Source organism: Uloborus diversus, chromosome 2 (genome assembly GCF_026930045.1).
Source record: "Uloborus diversus isolate 005 chromosome 2, Udiv.v.3.1, whole genome shotgun sequence".
Classification (NCBI taxonomy): Eukaryota; Metazoa; Arthropoda; class Arachnida; order Araneae; family Uloboridae; genus Uloborus; species Uloborus diversus.
In genome coordinates, this window is record NC_072732.1 from 220,106,718 (window position 1) to 220,130,941 (window position 24,224).

At 36.0% G+C, this 24,224-nt stretch overlaps 1 protein-coding gene across 1 annotated transcript in view; it reads left to right on the plus strand.

Annotated features, from left to right (window-relative positions):
* Positions 1-224: 224 nt before the first annotated feature.
* The window catches only part of LOC129216828 (probable imidazolonepropionase), a 33,301-nt gene continuing 9,301 nt past the window's right edge, over positions 225-24,224 (plus strand). Inside the window, exons 1-4 of the mRNA XM_054851045.1 lie at positions 225-385; positions 14,369-14,475; positions 16,338-16,402; positions 21,654-21,931. Of these exons, the coding sequence (XP_054707020.1) occupies positions 225-385; positions 14,369-14,475; positions 16,338-16,402; positions 21,654-21,931 (611 nt within the window). The remainder of the gene's footprint in view (positions 386-14,368; positions 14,476-16,337; positions 16,403-21,653; positions 21,932-24,224) is intronic.

Genomic DNA, 24,224 nt, shown 5'->3' on the forward strand with positions numbered 1-24,224 from the left:
CGTCTTGAATGAGATATGTTGTAACGACGTTTATTTATGTGAATCGACAGAAGAAAAGTTCATCTCGAACACCCATCATTTCTATTCAGAGAACGCGTGCCGTTAGAAAACGAATGACTCCTTTCCATCGGCATCTCTCGCCTTATCTGTTTGTGGTCAGAGTTCATCCAAGATAATGCTCTGCGTCATACTGCAAAAGTGTGCCCTCCTCACAGACGAGAAAGATGTCGTCTGCGACGGAAGTGTTCAAGTTGCTCGTTCATTCGGCGAAACAGGTCGTGCAGGTGGTCGCGAACGGAGAGAGGGTGGTGTGTGGTGAGGCGGCAAGTCGAGTAGCCCTTTTAGAACAGACGGATGGCACTGGAATCAGCATCGTTGTCGACAGGTACGTCAAATCTGAAGTTCACGTCAAATCTGAAGTTCATGACTTTAGATTTCAAGTTTTTTTTTTTTTCTAGATTATACAGAACCTTATAAGCTCTAAGTGTGGCTCGCTGCCTGGAACTATCGTAGACCCCCTCCCCCTCCCCCTTAAAATACAATAATAAACAGGAATAATCCATGACGTCAAGGTTCATCTTTACTAATAATAAAGCACAATGTGTGTCTGTTTAAACGTAGAACGTAGGTCTACAAAATGGAATACATAGTTTTTGAAACTAAAAATGTGCACTTCGGAATTGTATGTATTTATCTAGAATTTATTTATTTAATTATTGTCTCAGAATCAGAATTTGATATTTATCTTTGTTTCAATTTTGGGCAAAAATCACATTCATTACTATAAACTTAATTTGGGGGTGAAAAAAAAATTCCATGTCTTAACACTCTTAACATTTTTTATTAATTTAATAGTGGTACCCGCACGGCTTTGCCCGTAATGGAAAATTAAAAGGTCTTTTGGTTCGCCTGTATATTTACAAATAATGTATGGTGAATTTTCTCGCCGATTGGCTTGTGCCCATGTTACGGTTCAACGTAATGATAATTTCGTAATTTACTCGTCCATCTTATGATAATTTTGTTCTTAAAATTGGATTGGAAGAAGAATCACATCGAATTTTCGAAAAATCGCTTCGAGGTGCACACCCCCATGGTACAAACTAACTTTGTGCCAAATTTCATGAAAATCGGCCGAACGGTCTAGGCGCTATGAGCGTCACAGAGATCCTGACAGACAGAGATCCCGACAGACAGAGGGACTTTCAGCTTTATTATTAGTAAAGATAGCTACGATTTTTTTTTTTTTTTTTTACACAAAATGCATTTCATTTCAAGTTCTTGAGTTACTTAAGATAGATGTTACGAACGTTTTTCGCTCGATTTTTTGAAAGTTTTCTTAATTCACCTCGTTAACCATCGATTTCTTTTTTCATAAATAAAAAGAAAAACAAATTTATCCAAGTTTAAAAATTTTTATTGCTTTCGAAAGCGATTTTTTTTTTCTTTTTTTTTTTCAGTATCTGATGCAATTTATTCTTTGCTTCGATGTTCAAAGTTACTAAACACAATTATAAGCGTTTTTAGCTGCACTCAATCTAAATGAATAGTGAGCATCTTTAATATTTCCTTGTATCAGAAGCATTGTATTTACGAAAAATTTCCCACTCAACTGGCAGCTTAATTTTCCACTTCAATCCCCCTCCCTACCCCCCAAGAATTTTTGATTTTGACAAATAGTGTCAATTCTATTATGACAGTTCATATCCTTATAAGGAATAAGGATTTTTGTGACCAATCACTTACACCCCCACCCCCCGGGAGTAAATTCTGGCTGCGCTAGTGACTTTCACGAAGTTGAAAATGTTCTAAATCTCGTCAGAACAATGAAACATTCGCACGCAGATACAGTGGCTCCCAAAAGTGTTCGTACACTTTGAAATTTTTTAGTAAAACCAAAATAACGCGAAACTGAAACGCACTCGAATATGAAGTCCAATATTTTTTCACATCATTCCTATATCATTCTAAATAAAACCCTGCAGTTTTTTCAAAATATTAACGAATTTTTTTGAAATGGGTCAAAAAACGAAGAGACAGAGATACAATAATACACAAAAGTCATCGTACACTCAAATATTTTCGAATAAATTCATGATTAAAATTATCATAAGTAGTTTTTTATTATTTTTGCATTGTGTTGACCCTTAAAAGTCATTTGGCTTTCATTTTTTGTTTATTTATTTCTTAATATTGTGCTTATTACTTTAAATTGCTGGTATTCGTAAAAAACAACAAACATCATTCGAAATTTGAATTTTTTCCTCACAGTAGGGGTTAATTGGTTTGAAATGTCTCTAAATTAGTTAATTTATTCCATTCTATAGTAAAGTGCTTGATAAAATGCTTTAAAGAAAAGGTCAACCGGCAAAGTTGACATAGCGTGATCGGAGATTTACAATTAAAAAACTTATGAAAAACACACATTTGAGTGCTATAAAAGTTTCTGCAGAGTTAAATGAAAATTTTTACATTTAATTTTCACCTAAAATTGTTCGCCAAGTTCTCTAATTAGCTGGATTAAATGGGACCGCTTCCCGCAGAAATTTTCTTGGCCGTGCGAAAAAAAGAAAGCTTACGCTTTTCGTCACAAAATGAATCTTACTACTAATATATATGCGAAAGTTTGTCTGGATGTATGGATGTTTGTTACTCTTTCACGCAAAAACTACTGAACGGATTTTGATGAAACTTTACAATTTTATAGCTTATGCATCAGAATAACACATAGGGTAGTTTTCGTCCGATTATGGGGGACAAAACCTCCTTAGGGGGCAATAAAACACAATTTTCGTATAAATTCTCCAATATGGGGATGAAAAAATACTTGCACATATTTACATTATATGTCCATCGAAAGCTCTGATTTTTCTGCTGCTAGTTCGGGTGCCTACGTTTTTTAAAAGTTTGTACTTCAATAGCAATATAGAGAAGGTTTTAGACTATGTTCGAAAAAAAAATTAATTTGAATTTTGACATCTCGAATTCAAATTATGTTTCTCGCAATCACGAGCGTGTGTGTGTGTATGTACGCGTGTGTGTTTGTGTATGTGTGCAAGCATGAGTGTTTGGGTGTGTAGGTGTGTGTGTAGGTGTGTGTGCATGTACGCGTGTGTGTTTGTGTATGTGTGCAAGCATGAGTGTTTGGGTGTGTAGGTGTGTGTGTGTGTGTGTAGGTGTGTAGGTGTGTGTGTGTGTGTGTAGGTGTGTGTGTGTAGGTGTGTGTGTGTGTGTGTAGGTGTGTGTGTGTGTGTAGGTGTGTGTGTGTGTAGGTGTGTGTGTGTGTGTGTAGGATATGGACGCAACCTGGAGACGGTTTTCGCTAGAGAAGCAGCATCGGGACGGGCAAGTCGACGGCGGTGCTGCAGAGGGAGGCCGGGGGGAAAATAAAATCATAGGAATTCAAAACAGTCAAATGAGAACAATAAGCAATGTGATTGCTCAAAAAAAAGATAAATCTTTTTAAACAAGTGAAGTTTAATTTCATATTTTGGGAATTCCTCAAATTTGTATATGCTTAAGCATCGTTTTTTCGTTTCTAAAGAGTACTATTTTGTTCTTCATACTTATTGCCATTTTACTTTTATGGGTTAGGAAGAAGCTCTATTTTTAATCACGTCAAAGCGGTGTGTTTTGAGTTATTTCAGTTACAGCAGAGAACGAATAAAAGTAGCAATTGTTTTTTATAATTATTAGACCCAGGCAACGGCGGGTATTTTTGCTACGTACAATTATCTGGTAACTAAATAAAGTTATGAAATAGAGTCTGCCCCCCTACCCCCAGTTACCGTCGAACAAAGCTTTATTTTTCGCCAGGAACGGCCAAATACATGCAAACATTTTCTATATAGCATCTTCTGTTCGGAATTAAAAATCATATCTTATGAATATAGATTAACCAAACATTTTATACGCAGTTTCATAAATTTGGCAAGTCTGTGTCGAATGTATGGTACTGTGGTCCTTTGGCGATTAATAATGGATTCGGATTTATTAATTTACATTTTAACGCGGTTTTAATTGCAAAAATATAAAATGAAACTAAACAAAATGACATTTTAACAACTTATTTGATAGGAAGAGTTATGATAACGTGTTCGGGATGAGTGTTCAAAAATTTTGACGCCACAGCCATTACAAAAGTTGCATTAAAATGTCAAAATTCCGCCAAATTAATTTTAGTAAAAAGATCATTAAGTACTATGAGGTATTGAAGTTAAAATTAAACCGCCAAATTAGTGAAACAACACTCTTAAATAACATTAAAACTACTATTAAAGTGTAAATTAATCCACCAAATTCATTTTTCATCCCCAGTCTTACCAGCCGACTACGTGCATTGGCGAATTATTTAAATATTTTTATGAAACTTTTCATTTTATTTTTATTTTTTTGTGCGTGTATTTTTAAGGGTTAATGATGCTAATTAGGATTTTGTGAAATTAATGTCCCTATTTTAATGGCGACAATGGAGAATATTGTTCTTTCTTTTTTCTTTTTTCTTGTTTTTGTTTTTTTATTTGTTTTTTATCCTATCGGACCTGTACTGATGAAGATTTTTGGAAATAATCATGACTGAGATCATCAGAGGGAAGAAGCTATACATTATACAATAATTTAGATAGCCGGTGTAGCGCTGGATATTATTTGACGGAGATCGGGATTATGAGGAAACTGTTTCACTTTATTTAAGAATAGTTGACCTTACTCGAATTGGATTGTTTGAGAATTATTCAAACTAACTTCTTTAGAACTCCTGAACGTTTTCGTGATTCATTTTGTGTGATTTTTTGGATGTCTTCCCAGTTTCTCCGACATTTCATTTGCCCCCCCCCCTTCCCCCTGATTTTCGGTTTTAATCATACCTTTTGATACTTTTAAAGAGGCAGGCAATTTCAAATGTCAGCGAAACTGGAGACAAACCATTTTTTGGTAACTATTTGACCTCAGCCTGTGTTGACCGTTAACTTGAATTGATTGAAAAAAACTACATCAACGTGAGCGAAGCCGCGGGTAAAAGCTAGTGATAAATAAGTTCAAAACGTTTTGGAATTACTTCTTATTTACAGATGAAAATGAATTCAACATTTTTGGTTTAATTGTTGTATAATTGTAAAGAGAAGACAAAATTTGGAACTTAATCTTAAAAACTTAGTTGGACCAGTTAATCAGGACGGTAAAGGTGTTCTTGTGTGAGGGTGCATATCAGCATCAGGACTTGGTAGTTTGGAATTTTTTGATGAAATAATGAATCATACTGTTTATTTAAATATTTTAAAAACTAATTTCAAACTCTTAGCCAAAAATTTGGTTATCGGAAACAACTTTGTTTTTTATCAAGATAACGATAAGAAGCACACGGTTTTCAACGTTTGCGTCTAGTGCCTCAAAAATTGTCCTAAAAAATTTAGAAAATACCCCTTCAATCTTCAGATTTGAACTTAATGTAACATATTCAGAGATATTTGGAGGCGAGAATACGAAAGTACGACTTTGAAACGAAAATAGAGCTAGAAACAATAAGACTCAAAGTATGGTTGAACACTTACTAAGAAATTACGCAAAAAGAAAAAAAAAAAAAGAAAGAAAGAAAGAAAAAAGAATGAAATCTATGTTTAAAAGGTGTTGTTGATATTGCATGATATTCTACTAAATAATAACTTCATAAAAAGTTCGATTATTCAACAATATATATACATTTTTTAAAGTGTACGAAGACTTTTGTGAGATGGAATTTCCGGCACTTTTTGGTTTTTGATTTAAAAAAAATAAGTTTTAATATATATTTTTTAAATTTCATTTTGTTTTGTTGAAAATTGATCATAGATCTTAAAATTAAATACCTATTCCGAAATATTAATTCCAACCAATGGGTAGGATCCTATTTCATTGAAAGTCGTAGGTGTACAAACACTTTTGGGAGCCACTGTATGTATTAAAGTTGGGGAAAACATTTTGAGATAAGGATTAAATTGAAATAGAATGATATATTTAAATCTGAAATTTTATTTATTCTCTTTTTCAATGAATTTTATTTTCATCAGTGCAAGATTTTGTATACACCCTTTACATTTACAGTAAAATCTTGCTTTACTAATATCCAACAAAACGGTAAGTTTATTTTACAGTCGCTATGAATTTGCATGAAACTCAATTAAAATTGTTCTTTAACTTAAGGATATCCCGCACAGTTTTGGACTTCTGAGTCTATTTCTGAGAACGGTAGCTATTTTTTATTCTTCCAAAACGAAAATTCATCTTGTAGTCAATAAAAAGGAGAAAACATTTTCCCTTCTTGTTGCCTTATAATTATCTTTGATGACTGTAGCCTGTTTAAAATACTCAACTGAATACACGATTCCTAGAAATAGTGATAGAAATAGGTCACCAGCTATTGTCCAGTTTACACTTGTTACGTTAATTTTTTTTTTTTTTTTTGAAAATATTATTACTGTTTCTAACAGCTATACATTGTCTTCTAAAGAAAAATATATCATCTCTTTGTGTAACGATATTGATCTACAGCGGAAATTGCGTTGGAACCAGAGCTTAATTTACATAGGAGCTCAGAGGGGGGAGGGGGAGCTGAGTTCCCGTACTTATTTTCATTTTTACTTTCTTTTACAAAAAAGGAAGTATTGTATTCGCAAAAAAAATTTCACTCGAAAATCGACCTTAATTTCCATTTTGCTCACCCCTGAATGAATGCTGAGTTTTTTTTTCAACCCGACCACACGTGGATATATGCCTAGGAACATACAGACACCCGAAATATCCATTTTGACGATCTCCGAGTTAATTACAACGAGTTTTCTCGTGTCGTCTGTATGCACGTATGTATGTGCGTATGTGTGAATGTATGTCGCATAACTCAAGAACGGATTGTCCTAGAAAGTTGAAATTTGGTACGTAGACTACTAGTGGGGTCTAGTTGCACCTCCCTTTTTGGTTGCATTCGGGTGTTTTTAAAGGGGTCTTTTGCCCTGTGCGGTACTTAGTCGAAAAAATCTTCAAGCGAGTGGACTGTATGCGTTTTATTGCTATGGACAGACAAGACAGGTTTTCAATGGCGATTTTCTTATCGTAACAAAAAAAAAAAAAAGTTTGCCATATGTTGGCGTGAATAGTTCAAAGAAAATAACTTCGCCAGGGCGATAAAGTTACAAACACTGAACATCCCGCCCGGCGTTGAAATATAACATTATTTCAAATTTACAAGAAATTACACAAGACACAAAACAATTTTAAACACAATAGATAATAGAACATTTTAGAAAAGAGAACAAATATGAAAATTACAATAAACTGATTTAGTTAACAGGATGAAATTTGATTATCTTCAAGTGGCAAAACACTAATTTTTGATATTGGTCTTTTAAAAATGCCTTTGGCCGTCCGTATTTCGGCAACTCTTACGTTTCCGTCTGGACCTGGAATTACCTTAACAATTCGACCCATTGACCAATTACATATGGGAAGTTGAATGTCCTTTAATAAGACTAACATGACTGGAATTAAATTTTGCCTTTTGGTAGAATTACGGTAACCGGGTCGCGTTGGCGTATTTTTTCAAAAACAACCAAATTTGGCACCTACGACTCAATGTAAACAAAGTACTACACTGCAAACAAAGGAAATCTTCCAATGAGAGACATCCAAAGAAAATGGGCGGAACTTCGGATTCACCAAACTATCGCCTTGGAAACTAGAACTGTTTATTAATCTTTTTCTTTCTCTGATCATAACTGTAAAGAAGCAAAGAAAGAAGTAATAAAATTCTTTTTTCATTTTTAAGTGATGAAAATATAGCAAAATATGCAGAAAAATATCATAAAACCTAATTTTTTATAGAACTTTATTAATTTTCTTATTTTAAAATTAAGTTTGCAGAATAGACAAGTAAGAGGTAACTTTTTTCAAGATGTTAACATAATCTGCGTGGGAAGATCAAGCGCATAAAACGAAAAGGTTCATGACATAAATGATGTTACACTTTTTATGTTTGATTTCCTTAGGAACATAAAGATGAAACATACATTTCTAGCAAATTTAACAACATTAAAAATTGGATAGAAAATGACATTAATCTGAAATAGTTTGTCAATAAACAGAAAGAGCCCTTAAGTAAATGTAATGTTCAATTAAAACTTAAAACGATCAACTAAATAAGTTAAATCACATAAAAGATCCATCCAGAAACGTTAGAACAAAAATTTTAATTCGCACTTACTGAATAAGTTATTACGATAAGTAAGAAATTTTAAATTGAAGATGGAACAATAAAACACGAAGGAAATTACTTACTGCCAAAACATTCCAAAAAAGTGTCCAAGGATATGAATAACTAGTTTTTAAATCTATAACTTAAAATAGTTAAAAGTAACAAACATTCCGCGATGTAAAATTTTATAAAATGTTTCTAAGATCTAAAAATTGAAGAAATACAATATATGTTGCCAGTTTTCAGAAAAAAATCTCCTTTGAGGAAAGTAAAAATATTGTTCTATGGAATTAAAATAAAAATATTTAGTAGACAAGTAAATTACAATTTTGTGTTGTGAACTCTGAAATGGTTGATTGGCCAAATGAATAGCGAATAAGCTTTGGTGTAGGGTTGCCGAAATTGCTCCGTCGCCAAGGTAAGGTAGCGGGTTGCCAGAATGGAATATTTATCGCCGCGACCCGGTTACCGTAATTCTACCTGCCTTTTAAACAGCCATTTAGATCGCTGTTGTAAATGGCTCAAATAGCTATTTTGCCAATATTTCCAAATAGTTTGAACCTTTTTTTGCGTTTTCTGCCACCTACTCTTATTAATCCTTCCGATAGGTCTATAAAAGGATTGAGAAATTTTAACTTGCTTGTAGGCATAACTGAAGTTCCTTTTTCCAGTGCCGATATCTCAAGTGAAAAATACCTTACCTGTAAATTTCTTAAGAGATGGTTTTCGGCATTTACACATTCTTCATGCGTGAGCGGACCTGTTTGTTTCACAGGAGATTTGCAGTTTCTGCTAAACCTAAAAATAAATGCTAGAATCCTAATTAATTTTTGAAAGTTGTTAGTGATATCTAATAATCTGTCAAAGAAGTTAGAGTCACTACTAGAAGTTAATGTCGCTTGGGAAACAGGTTTAAGCTCCTAGGTGTAGAGTTGATTTGCCAAGTCACTGGAATTTTTCAAAGTCTGCGGATCAGTTAAGTTCAGTTTGACAAGATTCGGACCATTCCACCACAGTTCACAAGTAGCAAGAGATTTGACATCCATCCCACGTGAAATCTTGTCGGCTGGATTATCCTCCGATAAAACGTGTGACCATTGGAAGTTCTTGGTCAATTGCTGGATTTGCGATACCCGGTTGCTTACAAATGTTTTGAGTAGACTCGAAGAGGTATTAATCCATGCTAGCGCAATAGTAGAGTCTGAATACAGTTCCACAGAGTCTATATGCAATTTAATAGCAGCTAAGACTTTTTGCGTAAGTTTGGATAGAAGCAAACATGCAGAAAGCTCGAGACGAGGTATACTCATGAATTTGGTCGGAGAAACTAGTGATTCACTGCACAGAAGTTGCTTCTTTATCTCGTTGGTTTGAGAGACAGTTTTCACATATATAACTGCACCATAAGCCTTTGAAGATGCATCTGAAAAACCTTGAGGTATAACAGACTTGGTGTCGGATTTTAAAATACATCTAGGCACTTGGATAGATTGCAAGTCAGGGAATGTTTTGACGAAGTTGTACCATTGCTCCGCAATTTCTGGAGGGAGCGTTTCATTCCAGTCTAATTTAAGTAGCCATAATTGTTGCATAAATATTTTTGCCTTGGAGATGACAGGGCCTAAAAGTCCAAGTGGATCGCAGATGCGTGCGATTTCCGAAAGTACATCTCGTTTGGTGAAATTGCGATTTGGATTGTTGCTAACCTTGTACATAAATGAATCACTTGAGCTATTCCAAAGCATTCCTAGCGTTTTAACTACAATTTCTTCAGAATTTCTGTCCAGAGGAAATTCCTGAAGTTCGGTCGTAGAACCTTCGTTGCTGCACCACTTGTGTAAATTCATGCCTCCTCTTTGGAGAAGTTGCGTCAATTCTAACTGAAGATTCAAAAACTCCTTCAAGTTGGAACTACCTGAAAGGCAATCATCCATGTAGAAATCTTGAAGAACGGCTCTGGACCCCAAAGGAAAGTCCTTTCCCTCGTCCAATGCAAGTTGTTGTAAAACTTTCATTGCTAAGTACGGAGCAGATGCAGTCCCATACGTGACAGTTTGTAACTGGTAAATCTTAGTTGTTGCAAATTCACTCTCTTTCCATAATATTTTTTGTAGCTTAGTTTGAGAAGAATCTACTTCAATCATCCTGAACATTTGTTTAATGTCAGTGGTAAATACGTAAATATACTTTCTAAATCTAATTAGAATTGAAAATAGATCTTCCTGAATTACCCCTCCTTTACTCAATAAATCATTCAAAGAATGTCCGCTGGTTGTTTTCGCACTTGCGTTGAAAACTACGCGCAATTTAGTAGTTTTGCTATCTGGTCGAAAAATACCGTGATGAGGGAGATAGTACCTGACATCTGTTCCCTTATCTTCTTTTATTTCTTTCATGTGATTCAAAGTTTTGTATTCGTTAAGAAATTCTGTATACCGCGCTTTCATAGCCGGATCCCGTTCTAATCGTTTCCATAGGTGATCTAACCTTCTAGATGCCGTTTGTTTAGAATTTCCTAGCATGATTTCAGAACATTCTGGTTTGAATGGCATTTGAACTACGTATCTACCATTCGAATTCCTGAAATGCGTTTTTGCGAAGTGTTCATTGCAGTAGTTTAATTCATCATCACTACAGGGCGTGTGATTTTCGACTTCTTCGATTTCCCAGAACTTAGAGTAATATTGAGAGTTTCCAAATTTTTTGCCAAAAAGCAGTGTTTTGCGGAATGATCAGAGCTGCTGTCTGAAATGCTACCCGAAACAAGATAACCAAAACAACTCGATTGTAAATACAAGTTATCTTTCAGCTTTCTTTTATCTGCCTTCAAAAATGCGAAGAATAATTCTGCACCCAAAAGAATATCTACTTTTTGTGGAATATAAAACGCTGGATCTGCTAAGCATACATCGTTTGGAATGTTTAAATGAGCGATATTAATTTTCTTAGAAGGCGTGAAATCTGTGATTTTTGGAACAATTAATAAGTCGATTTCCCAGTGCAAATCCTCCCCTTTATTAGACAAGTGAGCTGATATCTTCTTCTTAATATTTAGCGCTGAATCATTTAATCCACTTATCGGAATATTTATTCTTTCCCTTTTCAAACCCAAAGCTTCCGCTGCCCTAACAGAAATGAATGAATTTTCACTTGCACAATCCAAAATTGCGCGTAAGCCCCTTCTTATGCCAGTAGAATCTCTAACATAAACTATTACAGTGTTTATTAAAACAGTTTTCTCGTTCCCATTAGTAAAGAAAGAGACGCGAGTATTTTCTGACATTTGCGAGTCAAATTCAGAATTGCTTATGTTCTGCTGTTGGCTTAGTCCTTGCGATTGAATCTGAGGCGTTCCCGTCGAACCACCACAATCTGCGTTATTTTGTCTGCTGTTTATGCAGTTTACGTATTTATGAAGTAAAGTATGATGATTCAATTTTTTCTTACAAACGAAGCAAGAACTTTTCGAATTACATTGGGAGACTAAATGACGCTCGCTTAAACAGTTGAAACAAAGCCGATGCTTTTTAACTAGATCTATCCTTTCGGATAATTTCATTGCTTTAAATTTATCACAGTGATACAATTGATGTGTTTGAGTTTTACACGCGACACATATTTTCGAAATGTTATTAGATTTAACAATAAAGGATTTGGATTTACATGAAATATTCGCACTAATACTATTTAAGATTTGACATCTTCTTTCTAAGAATTCCAGCAATGCATCAAAATCTGGAACTTCATTATCTTTAAGAGTTAGTTCATATTGCTTTCTTGTTTCGCGGTCTAATTTTTCTAGAACAACATTCAATAAAATTGCATTAGATAATTTGTCTCTTGCGAAATCTAAGAGTTTTAGCGATCTTAGGTTTTTCTTAACATTATCCAAAATGATACGAAGATCTTTAGCAGATTCGTGTTTAATTGGTTGAATATTAAGAATGTTGTTAATGTGACAGTCGACAATTATTCTTTTGTTTTCGTATCTTTGTTCTAAAGCTTTAAAGAGTGAAGAAAAACTATCGTCAGTCGTTTCTAGAATTTTTGCTTCTCCCTTTAATGAACCGCGTAAGTAATGAAGCTTTTCACTTTCAGAAAGTTCGGGATTTTCATTTATTAGGCTATTGAATTGAGTTTTGAACAAGTTCCATTCCTCAAATTTTCCGCTAAAAGTTAGAAGAGGAATTTTCGAAAGTTTCATTGAAGCCTTTTTTGGCTGATCAACATTCATCGAATTCATTTCTTGTGTAGAAGTATCAATACTTTGTTTTAGTACAGAGTCACTGTAATGCTGTAACTTCAGTTTGTTAATAGATGATTTCAAGCTTACCTCCAAGTTTTAAATATCTTCGTCCACTTGAGACAATAAGTCTTCACATTCCTCAAATTGCTTTTCGGTGATGATTTTGTAGAAGTCATCTTTTAGCGTATCAAATTTTTGATGTATGTTCAGCACTGTCTCAAAAAGAGCTTCTAACTCGGAAATGTCCATCTCGTCCTTTCTTTCAGCGAGGGCAATAGAAATCTTGGTGATTTGCCCTTTAATGTTACCGCGCTTGCGGTTTAACGAGGTGATGTCCGCCATTGCAATTTATAGCGATTGCGTAATTTAACTTAATTGTATATTTGCGAGTTAACTTGAATTTTATAACTAATTCAAATTTATCGTATCCGGCTCGACGGACCAAAATGTGCGGTACTTAGTCGAAAAAATCTTCAAGCGAGTGGACTGTATGCGTTTTATTGCTATGGACAGACAAGACAGGTTTTCAATGGCGATTTTCTTATCGTAACAAAAAAAAAAAAAAGTTTGCCATATGTTGGCGTGAATAGTTCAAAAAAAAATAACTTCGCCAGGGCGATAAAGTTACAAACACTGAACATGCCCCTTTTTGGGGGGAAATCATTGTTAATTTCGATGTAAACTCAAGGTTTGTTGCAATTTGGCGGACACTTGGCGGTATATCGCCAGTCTTTTGGTCGCCAAGTTTTGTTGCCAACTTGACGACAAATTTAGCGTTTTTTTTTTTTTTTTTTTTTTTTTTTTTTTAATCTGGTTTCAATCTGGTTACTGTTGGTGATATTTAGAGAGTAAACTATTGGATCACATTAAAATTACAATAATGGGAAAATGACATTAAATTGGAATAAAAGGAAGTCATGTGAGGCACACATCAGCTCGTTTTCTTTTCAAATGTAAATATTATTTGTGTTTTTTTTCCAATGTTAACATCATAATCGAAATTTTATTACGCGTAAAAAAAGTTGTGGGTACTTTAGGGCTCCCGCACTTTTTATGGTAGAAATTAAGCCCTGACCCCCAAGGTACTGCTGTATGGAAGTTTCACTGTATTAAACCAGATGGCCAGAAACCACAGGCGTCTGGTGCACTAAAAAAATGTGAGGTCAAGGAAAATCGGGGGGGGGGGGAGGGGGGGAGGGGGGCGTAAAATGGGTAACACTACCTAAAACTGATTTTTTTTTAATAATTTGACAGTTAAATTTGAATACCGCTACTGGTTGAATTACCTCCTTTAGAAAATTCCGAAATTTTTGACAGATGGCCACAGATAGACTCCCTCCTTAAATTTCGAAGTTTTCATTTTAATTTTAATGACATAATAACATGAGAAAAATGTGAAAGTCACACTTATTAAGTCACTTCTTTTTGAGCAATCACGATTGCTTATTGTTCTCATTTGACAGTAGTCAATGTCCTTTGATTTTATTTTTCTACACTTATAATGCTAACTTCTCTAGTGCACGTGCCTCCGCGAGCATATACCTCCTCCTCGGAGGTGGCGTCCTTGTCCTCTGGTTCACGGACCTCCGCGAGTATGTCCCATCCCATGTGCCTCGGAATCGACTTTATTTATACTCGACCTTCTCGACAGTATACATTTTTTTTAACGCAAAAATAGTATCCAGCACATAACATTCCATCCTGCATCCGGCCCCTGGCATTCATTTGAATTTTGACGACTTGAATTAAAATTATGGTTGCGATGAAAGTCATTAGTAGAAACAAGAAACCCAACGAGTAGGGTCCTATCGCAATTCGTGATTGCGAAAAACATATTTTGAATTCAAGAGCTGAAAATTCAAACTTCTGATTTTTTTTTTCTCTCTCTCTCTCTTATCTAGTTGTGGCAACATCCACGATCTCGGAACGGATGAAGCCATTGCTCAGAAATATAAAAATGTTCAATTTCTGAAGAAAATCAATGCTGAAGGAAAATGCGTCTTACCAGGTAAGCAGTGAGAGATACAGCCAAATGCTCATCGATACTTGCTGAGAGCGATTCAGTTTTTTGATGAATTAAACAGGGTGCTGTCATAGTAATATAATATTAGGTTAAAAAGTCAAGAAAGATCTGTCAAAGCCCTAACCTCAGATTAATTATAAAATATGGAGTACTTAATCTCTGGTTTCTGCTCGGGCCAACTGGACCTAGACAAAGGGTCCCCAATTTCTTTTCAAATTAACATTATCTGAAATGGAATTAGCATCTATTAACCCTTTCCGGCGCGGTATTCACAAAAAAGGACACCAATTTTAAAAATTTCTTTTAAAAAAAGTTTTTTCTTTAAAACTCCAAAAATTGCTGCATTAGTTGCTTTTATTTCTCTTTAATGCACACAGATGGCAGCACTATTAAATATGACTTTTTTTGTTGGCTTAATTTCTTGTTTAAAATACCTCGATTTTCAAGCTAAAATACAATATATTTTTCAAAATTTTAAAATTTACACCATAAACTAAATTAGTCAACCATTTTCCCTCAGGAACCCTGAGCTAATCTATCATAATTTTGCAAAAGATTCGAGTTCATTTTTAAATGCATAAACAAAGTTTCTTTCCAGGTGTCCCCAAATGTGAACACCGCCCTTCTAGAGCATTGATCTCACTGTTGTGGGTGAAAGATGTAGTTTGATACATTTCAGAGAAGGGGGACCCAAAAGAATAGTTTTCAACGGGCTTTTATTTATTTATTTTGGGTTCTTGACCCAGAACAGGTGAATTTGAAGGCCCATGACTGCACACATTTGAGATCTGCTTTTCCTGTACCAGACAGTTATATACTTTTTTTATTCTCAGCTTTGATATTATTTTCTGTAAATGGTATTATACAGTAGTATTTTTTCATTTAATATTTTATAGCACAAAAAGAATGCACATAAAGCAATAACAATGTGCCAAAAATATTTTTAACATTTTAAGTTGCTTATTTAGATAATTTTATATAATCTATATAAACTTTCTTGAATTTTACTTCATCTTTATCTTGGAATTTTTATAGTAAAAATATTGTATTTTCTGTTCTAAATATTCTTAATGGCATAAATTATTGAAATAATTAGTAAAAATGCTTAAGAGCTTAAAATATTTGAAATTACTCCAATTGTCATACGAGGTAAACATAACCACTTCAGAAAACAATTTCTGCTCTAGGAGGGCGGTGGTCACAAACGGGGACACCACCCCCAGCTGGAGGGGGTGAATTAAAAAAAATTTTGACTGTGAAATCTATGTCCATATAACCAATTTATCCCATCCATTGTGTTTTTTTATTATATTTCTAAAATTTTAATGACCCGCGCCTGTAAGGGTTAAGTTTTAAATTTTAAATTACTAAAAGCAAAATATTTGGTAAAAGGTTCTTTAAAGTAAGAATGTCTTTTCATCCATAAGCTCATTACCTTTTGCATTGAAAAAGGCGTTCCCTGTAACGTCGAAACACGTGTCTGCTGTAACTGGCAATTTGTACTTTTTTTGACGTTGTTTTTTCTTACTTTACTGTTCAGCACAAAGGTATTTATTTATCTTAAAAGGTTCTTTGCTTCTTTTTCTTTCTTTTTGTATTATTTGTAGCTTAAATTAAATTTATGTTCAGTATATTTCCATGAAAAAAATTCTTACAACATTCTATTAAATTATGTTGCAGTTAAGTTTTATAACCTGTACAAAATCCTGCTCAATAACCTGTTTAAACATAACTAGTCGCTAGACTAATTTGGTTAACTTCGTAACTAATCATAAATAGGAACAAAGGCAGGGGACTTATTTTCAAAGTCTAATGACAGTATCCTCTCTTCGTTCTTTCTGTTGCAGGTCTCGTGGATGCCCATACTCATCCCGTCTGGGCAGGAGATCGAGTAAACGAGTTTGCCATGAAGGTAAGATAAAAAAAAATTTGAATTTTGGCTTCTTGAATTCAAATTATGTTTTTCGCAATCACGAGTGTGTGTGTGTACGTAGGCATGTGTGTTTGTGTGTGTGGGGGGGGGGTATGTGTGTTTGTGTGTAGGAGGTACACAACAGGGAACCCCGCTCTGCTATGCCATCTTGGGCTTCCAGAGTACTGACCTTTCGGCCGGGGCCCCCTAAACCCTTACGGGAACGAAATCCAACCACTTACGACTCTAGACACCGTGGACCCAGGTACAGACCTGACTCCGATGGCGCCCATTGCCTACACACTGTTCCACTCGATAGCCATTGCGCAGATACAAATCTGCTCAAACGCAAGTAAAGAGTGGTCGTTTTACATACGTGGATGCTACACCATCGTAAAACCCTCCCCATTTACCCGGGCTTGGGACCGGTATAGGGACGGGCCTGGTCCCCCAAAGACCAAACCCCACCTACGGCTGGGTTGTGTGTAGGGGGTATGTGTGTGTGTAGGTATGTGTGTTTGTGTCTGTGTACAGGCATGAATGTGTGGGTAGTTGTGTGTGTGTGTATGTGTTTGTGTGTGTGTGTATGTGTAGGTGTCTGTATGTATGCGTGTGTGTATGTGTTTGTGTGTGTGTGTAGGTGTATGTGTGTGTATGTGTTTGTGTGTGTGTATGTGTAGGTGCCTGTATGTATGCGTGTGTGTATGTGTTTGTGTGTGTAGGTGTATGTGTGTGTTTGTGTATGTGTGTATGTGTTTGTGTATGTGTGTATGTGTTTGTGTATGTGTGTATGTGTTTGTGCATGTATGTGTATGTGTTTGTGTGTGTATGTGTTTGTGTGTGTATGTGTTTGTGTGTGTATGTGTTTGTGTGTGTATGTGTTTGTGTGTGTATGTGTTTGTGTGCGTGTATGTGTTTGTGTATGTGTGTGAATGTGTTTGTGTATGTGTGTGAATGTGTTTGTGTATGTGTGTGTATGTGTTTGTGTGCGTGTATGTGTTTGTGTATGTGTGTGAATGTGTTTGTGTATGTGTGTGAATGTGTTTGTGTATGTGTGTATGTGTTTGTGTGTGTGTATGTGTTTGTGTGTGTGTATGTGTTTGTGTGTGTATGTGTTTGCGTGTGTATGTGTTTCTGTATGTGTAGTTGTGTATGTATGCGCGTGTGTGTAGCATATGGATGCAACCTGGAGACGGTTTTCGCTATAGGAGCAGCATCGTGAGGAGCCGGTCGACGGTGATGCTGCAGAGGGTGCTGGCGGGAAAATAAAATGATAACACATCAAAACAGTCAAGTGAGAACAATAAGCAATCGTGATTGCTCAAAACCTGTCTCTCTTCTGAGATAATCTTCCGTTTTTCTGTGCATTGAAATAATGCTGAAACGATACTATCTAGGTAGAACTAACAGGGTGTCCAGTTTCAAGTGTAACAAACTGAAATGAGTTACACTGTTTAAAAAAATCCTGACATTTTACTGTAAAAGTTACTGGTATCTATGTTGCCAGTAACTTTTACCGTAAAATCCAATTTTACTATAAAATTTTACGGTAGAATAAGCAAGAGTTTAAAAACGCAAAGTGCGCGCAGTAGGATCGAACTCAGGACCTTCATACTGGCAGGCGGCTGTGCTTGCCAATACAAGTTGGGGAACCATACACGTTGGGACACACCGAGTGGGATATAAATATAGTGTTATGTGCTTCGCATTGTAAGTCACGTGGTGCATCAATTGGCACGCAATCGTTTTCTTTTCCTTTTGGTACAATTTACAGTAATTTTTTTCTGTACTGTAAACACTCCATTTTTACCGTAATATTTACCATAAAAGTTTCCTGAACTTTTAACAGTGTATGATTGCGAAGAAAAGCAGCAAAACAAACACAGGATCGGAGACAAAAAGACCGAATTCTACCGTACAAGGAATTTTTCAAAGCATCAACAAATTTAAAGTAATTGGGAGAGGGGGGAATAATACAATAATACTCACTCCGTCCCAAACTAGTCGCTAAATTTAGTCGAAAATTTGGGGCTCTAAATATTTTGAACCACATTTAAAATTTTTCCGCAAAATACTGCGACTACTGATTTCAACATTTAGTGCAAAATGATTTCATGATTTTGTTTAAACTTTTTTCAGAGATTTGAGGTTGGTATGTTATCAATTAGCAACATTTACTCTTATCAAGCACTCTTTTCTCTCCTCACATTAATGCCAAATGAATTTCAAAACTCTAGGATTCGCATTTTCTTAAGCTACGTCCCATTTTGTTAGAACCCTTTCTCCAGTAATCGTATGAAACTACCTTCTATTTATTTGAATCGTGAATCCATTAGAAAGCAACCTGTTCTTTCTGGTATACTGGTGGTAGAGTGCTTACCGAATGGGGCGGGACTTTAGAGTGCGAAAACTCCGGATATAGCATATCAACCTGAAATTTCGAAAAAAATATTTAAAATACAATAATACCTCCTGTAAGGGACACCTCCAAATAAGGGACACCTCTATTTAAGGGACATTTTTTCTGGTCCCAGTCCCTGGAATTGGAACCTCCATGTATTTGCCTCTGAATAAGGGACACTCTATTTAAGGGACATTTTTTCTGGTCCCAGTCCCTGGAATTGGAACCTCCATGTATTTGCCTCTGAATAAGGGACACTCTATTTAAGGGACATTTTTTCTGGTCCCAGTCCCTGGAATTGGAACCTCCATGTATTTGCCTCTGAATAAGGGACACTCTATTTAAGGGACATTTTTTCTGGTCCCAGTCCCTGGAATTGGAACCTCCATGTATTTGCCTCTGAATAAGGGACACTCTATTTAAGGAACAGTTACAGAGAAAACTTAAACAACTAATTTATAAATGTATCATACGAAGTATTGACTTTACTGGAATTAAGGAATCTAAAATTCAACTAATGAAAGTTTGACATTAACTTGTACAAAGATGATGTATTGTGAAATTCTTGCTAAAATTTGCATGCGTGTTTTCTCCTCTTAGTTTTTTTGAGCGATCACGATTGCTTATTGCTTTCATTTGACTGCTCTTGATGTCCTATCATTTTATTTTCCCACCGCCACCCTCTGCACCATCACCGTGGACAGGCGGGCTCCTCACGATGCTACACCTATAGCGAAAGCCGTCTCCAGGTTGCATCCATGTCCTACACACACGCGCATACATACACAACTACACACACACACGCGCACATACACACACACACACAAACACATACACACATACACCTATACACACATACACCTACACACACATACACCTATACACACATACACCTACACACACATACACCTACACACACATACACCTACACACACAAACACATACACACACAAACACACACGCATACATACACACACACGTGATTGCGAAAAACATAATTTGAATTCAAGATGTCAAAATTCAAATTAATTTTTTTTTTCAAGTACGCTAACAGCCGAAGGATAATTAACAGCCCATGAATAGCTTCGTGTAAAAAACTTAAAATGTGAACACTGATTGAAATTTAAATCATATTAAATTTTAAATTCCGTGAAATCAGACAAGTTCATGCACATTCATGTTCAGTCATGGAATTACTTCAAAATAATTCATGAATGTTACAAAGCTATACCATTTTCAAATTTTTTATTAAATTTTAATCATCAAAAAGAATAACCTTTGAAATTTCATTTATTTTGAATTTTATTCAGTATACATCATTTTTAGCATTTTATCTTAAATGCTAATAGTATATGTCTAGTACGAAATTATACCCAGATAATATACTGCATGTATCATTTCATAAACCTCCGAAGAAGGGACACCTCTACTTAAAGGACAAAGTTTCCGGTCCCCTTGGTGTCCCTTATTGAGAAGTTCTACTGTATCATAAAATCATAGGTATCAGTAATCCGCACAATAAAACGCACCGCAAAAAAAAAAAAGTTGCGGCCCCTATAAGCCAGGGCTAAGGCAGAACTAAATGCAATGTACCAGACAGCCCAGTTACCACATCCAGCATTGCTTTTAATTCACGAGTCGAGCCGCGCCAAATGCTGCGGACACTCGCTAGTGAGAGAAACTCAGTTTTAATGAGATGACATCTGTCTCCAGCTCAGTTATTCACCGTTTCAGACTGATGAGTTCTAATTAGAACGCAACTGCTGTCTCTGGATGTGATAACTGGGCTTTCTGGTATTGTTAAATCCCTTGCATATATTAAAGTAGAGGGCGCGTTGGCAGTGTGCGTCAAGTAGGTGCGCACACGTGCCCCCATGTCATAAAAACTGATTTTGATTATTTTTGCCAGTTAGTTGTTAGTTAGTTAGTTGTTAGTTAGTCGTTGTCAGTTGTATTTTCTGTTAGTGGTTAGGGCGGTGTTTTCAGTTTCTTTAGTTCATTGTATGATTTTATATTTACACGTTTTTAATAAATGTATTGTTTTGTTCGAAATGAGTTATTGCCTATTGAAATACAGTCCACATAACCTACACAAGAGCATCGTACAGGTATATTGCATGCAGTTCTGCCTTAGTCCCAGGGCCCGATTAAGGTATCAGGGGGCCCCAAGGCCATATGCTTTTTCGGGGCCCCTGTGTGGTCAACCCTTACAATTTTATCTATCGGCAAAAACAGTTTTAGCTATTGGGTTTTTTAAAAAATTAGCCATTTGGGGCCCCTAAAATGTGGGGGCCCTAGGTCACGGCCTAGTTGGCCTATTCAGTAATCAGGCCCTGCTTAGTCCTGGCTTAGGAGCGGTAACTTACTGCTAAATAGTTGAAACCAGTTACGTCGTATTAGGAGACCTGCCTGGAAAGGAAAACGCAAGATCACTAAACTTTAAAATACAACTTTTTTTTCCTGGTCATCTGCAAACAATGATGACTCCTACACAATTTTTTAGAAGTAAATGAAGTTCTCAGATTCTCTTCTATATGTTACTTAGTCTTCACTCACCAACAGTTTAGTTTCGAAAACTACAACAAGTATGATAATATATCGTTTGTTTCCATTTACCACATGTATCATGTTACCAACCCTTTACTCACTAACAGTTTAGTTTCAAAAAGACCACAAATGTGATATTAGCGCTTGTTTTCGTTTACCACATGTTTCGTGTTACCGTCCACTTACTAACCTACAGTTTAGTTTCAAAAATGACCTTTAGTGCGGTGATAGCGTTTGTTTCCATTTACCACGTGTTTCATTTTGCCGCAACTAATCCTAAATATTTTGTTCTTATTATTCCAGCTGGCAGGCGCAACGTACATGGACGTGCACAAGGCCGGTGGAGGAATCTATCACACAGTGCAGAAAACGCGCTTAGCGACTGAGGATCAGCTCCTCAGCCTCTTGTTGAACCGACTGGACAGGATGCTGAAGAGTGGAACTACCTTGGTGGAGGCCAAGTCCGGATACGGACTAGACGCCATCACCGAGATGAAGATGCTGCGAGTCATACAACGAGCGCGCGAAAAAACGCGGGTCGACATCTCTTCTACCTTTTGTGGAGCCCACGCAGTGCCCAAGTGAGTAGATGCTGGGAATAAAGCAGGGGTCCCCTGCCTATCCCCAAAAGAGCAATGGCGCATCCCCCAAATACCACAAAGACCCCCTAAAGCAAGAACCACCCCCTCTAAAAAGGAGAAATGTACCCTTAAAACAGCGCCCTTTAAATTTCAATCGCGCAGGATGAGCAACGACGCCCCCCCCCCCCTAGCTTGATCTAGAGTGCGTTCGAAAGCATAACTCATTTAGAATAGTTAGTTAAGAATTTTACTGCAATATTAGTTCCTGTTAAGAAGGCTTCTAAAAATTCAGCAAAAAAAAAAAACATGAATATTTTGTCACGCAAATTATGCAAAAAATATAATAGCTTACCATAGAGTTAAATTCTCTATTCTAAATCCTTCGGTCACGAAAACTGAGGTAGGTACAAAAAAAAACTTGGGAATTAATATGCTAGTTTTGGAGCTATACCTCTTTTGGGACGTTGTGTGACTCGAGTGAACTGGGGAAAAACGTTGACGCGCATGCACCGAGCTTTGTTTACATAAAATCGTTTAACAATTCCTCTGTAACGAAGCCTCCGTCGCGCATTTGGCTACAACTTTCAGATGTAAAGTTGGTGTTTCAAGCCCACCCAGGAGACATATATTCTTATTTTTTGTATTTCTTAAATTTTTAAATACATCTAGGTGTCCTATCTACTTGAAAATTTGCATATGAACTGTCATCAACTTATACTTTAAACCTCTACAAAAACATTTCATGAATATGCTTTAATTTAAAATTTCAATTGTTGTAATTTGGATAAAAAATGGCGGTCATGAGACTGGCCAAACGAAGCTATCTTTTTATTAAATAACACAAGCTTATAATCTTGGATGTATATTGAAACAGCAAATCTTATTAAATTTCAGTTAATGCAGTTAAATTTGTGAATTCAACATTATCAAATTAAGAGTCTTTTTTTTTAAAGCTGCAGCTGCACAAAGTGAATGGGGGCTTGATTGTTGATGTCTTCAATTTTCGTAAAAATTTCAGGAGTGGTACTACGATAAGAAAAAGTGAAGTTTCGTTTTTTGAAAACTGATTTGTATGTCCTAGAGCAGGGGTCAAAGTTTAAGGTCATCAAAAAAAAAAGAGAGCTAAATTTATTATTGCTTTGCTTCAAATGCATTGAGTGAACCAAGCCAATTCTTTTAAATGTGGATACTACTTGATACTACTGTCCAACCACGGATTGCATGGAGTTTTCAAACGTCCAGATAAGACAAATCTATGTGAATAAGAGCATGAGGGGGAAAAGTAAAAATTTGATCAGCGTATTAAGCTCATTTGAATGAGACTCTGCTTCTGCAAAAGCTGACATCGGTAAAAAATAATAGATTCGGCCATTTCCGGCGGTAAAACGGATGTTTGTCTTTCCATACAATCCGTCGTCAGACAGTAGGTACATGTTAGCGTAAATATTTTGGTGGCTCACTCATGACTTTGAGGGCAAAGGTCAATTGAAATGGCTGCTTTTTTTTTTCTTTTTCCTTTTTTTGCCTTGTTTAGGCCCGGATATCTGCTAAAGCCGTGAGTAACCCTCGGAAACAAGTATATGATTAACAACTCACCACAGTATAGTACTAAGAAAAACATAACTTTCGACCAATATAAACTTTCGTTTCTCTTGGCTTTAGTACTTAAACATTATGAGCTTATGTTAATTCAGTAAAAGCATAGCATCGGTCGGCCAGTGGCGTGACTGACCTTTTATCTAAAGAAGACCCTTATCTAAAGAAGTTCTTCTGCCCTTATATAGAAGTTTAGTAAGACCTCATTAGGAGTATGCTGCTCAGTTTTCGTCTCTTTATCTTAAGAAAGATATTAATGTATTGGAACGGGTTCAAAGGCGGGCTTCAAGGATAATAAATGGACTTTCTCATTTAGACTACGATTCCAGGCTTAGAATGCTAAAATGTGCAGTCTTGAGCAAAGAAGAGACCGAGGGGACAGATTCAGTTGTTTAAATTTATTAAAATGAAAGATGTTACGGGGATAAAGTTTAGCACTGAAAACAGGACAGAGGGTCATTGTTTAAAGCTGTTTAAATCTCAGGCTAACATGGATATTAGGAAAAATACTACTTTAGCAGGGTAGTGGAACCTTGGAACAGCTTACCGGAAGAGGTGGTAATGAGCAAGGGAGTAGATAGTTTTAAGAGGGCCATTGATCTTCACTGGGGATTGTAAATTGACTAGGACCAGCCTAGCTGGGCCCAGAGCCTGTTGCTGGTCCTCACTTTTGTATTTGTATTTATTTTCTCCACTT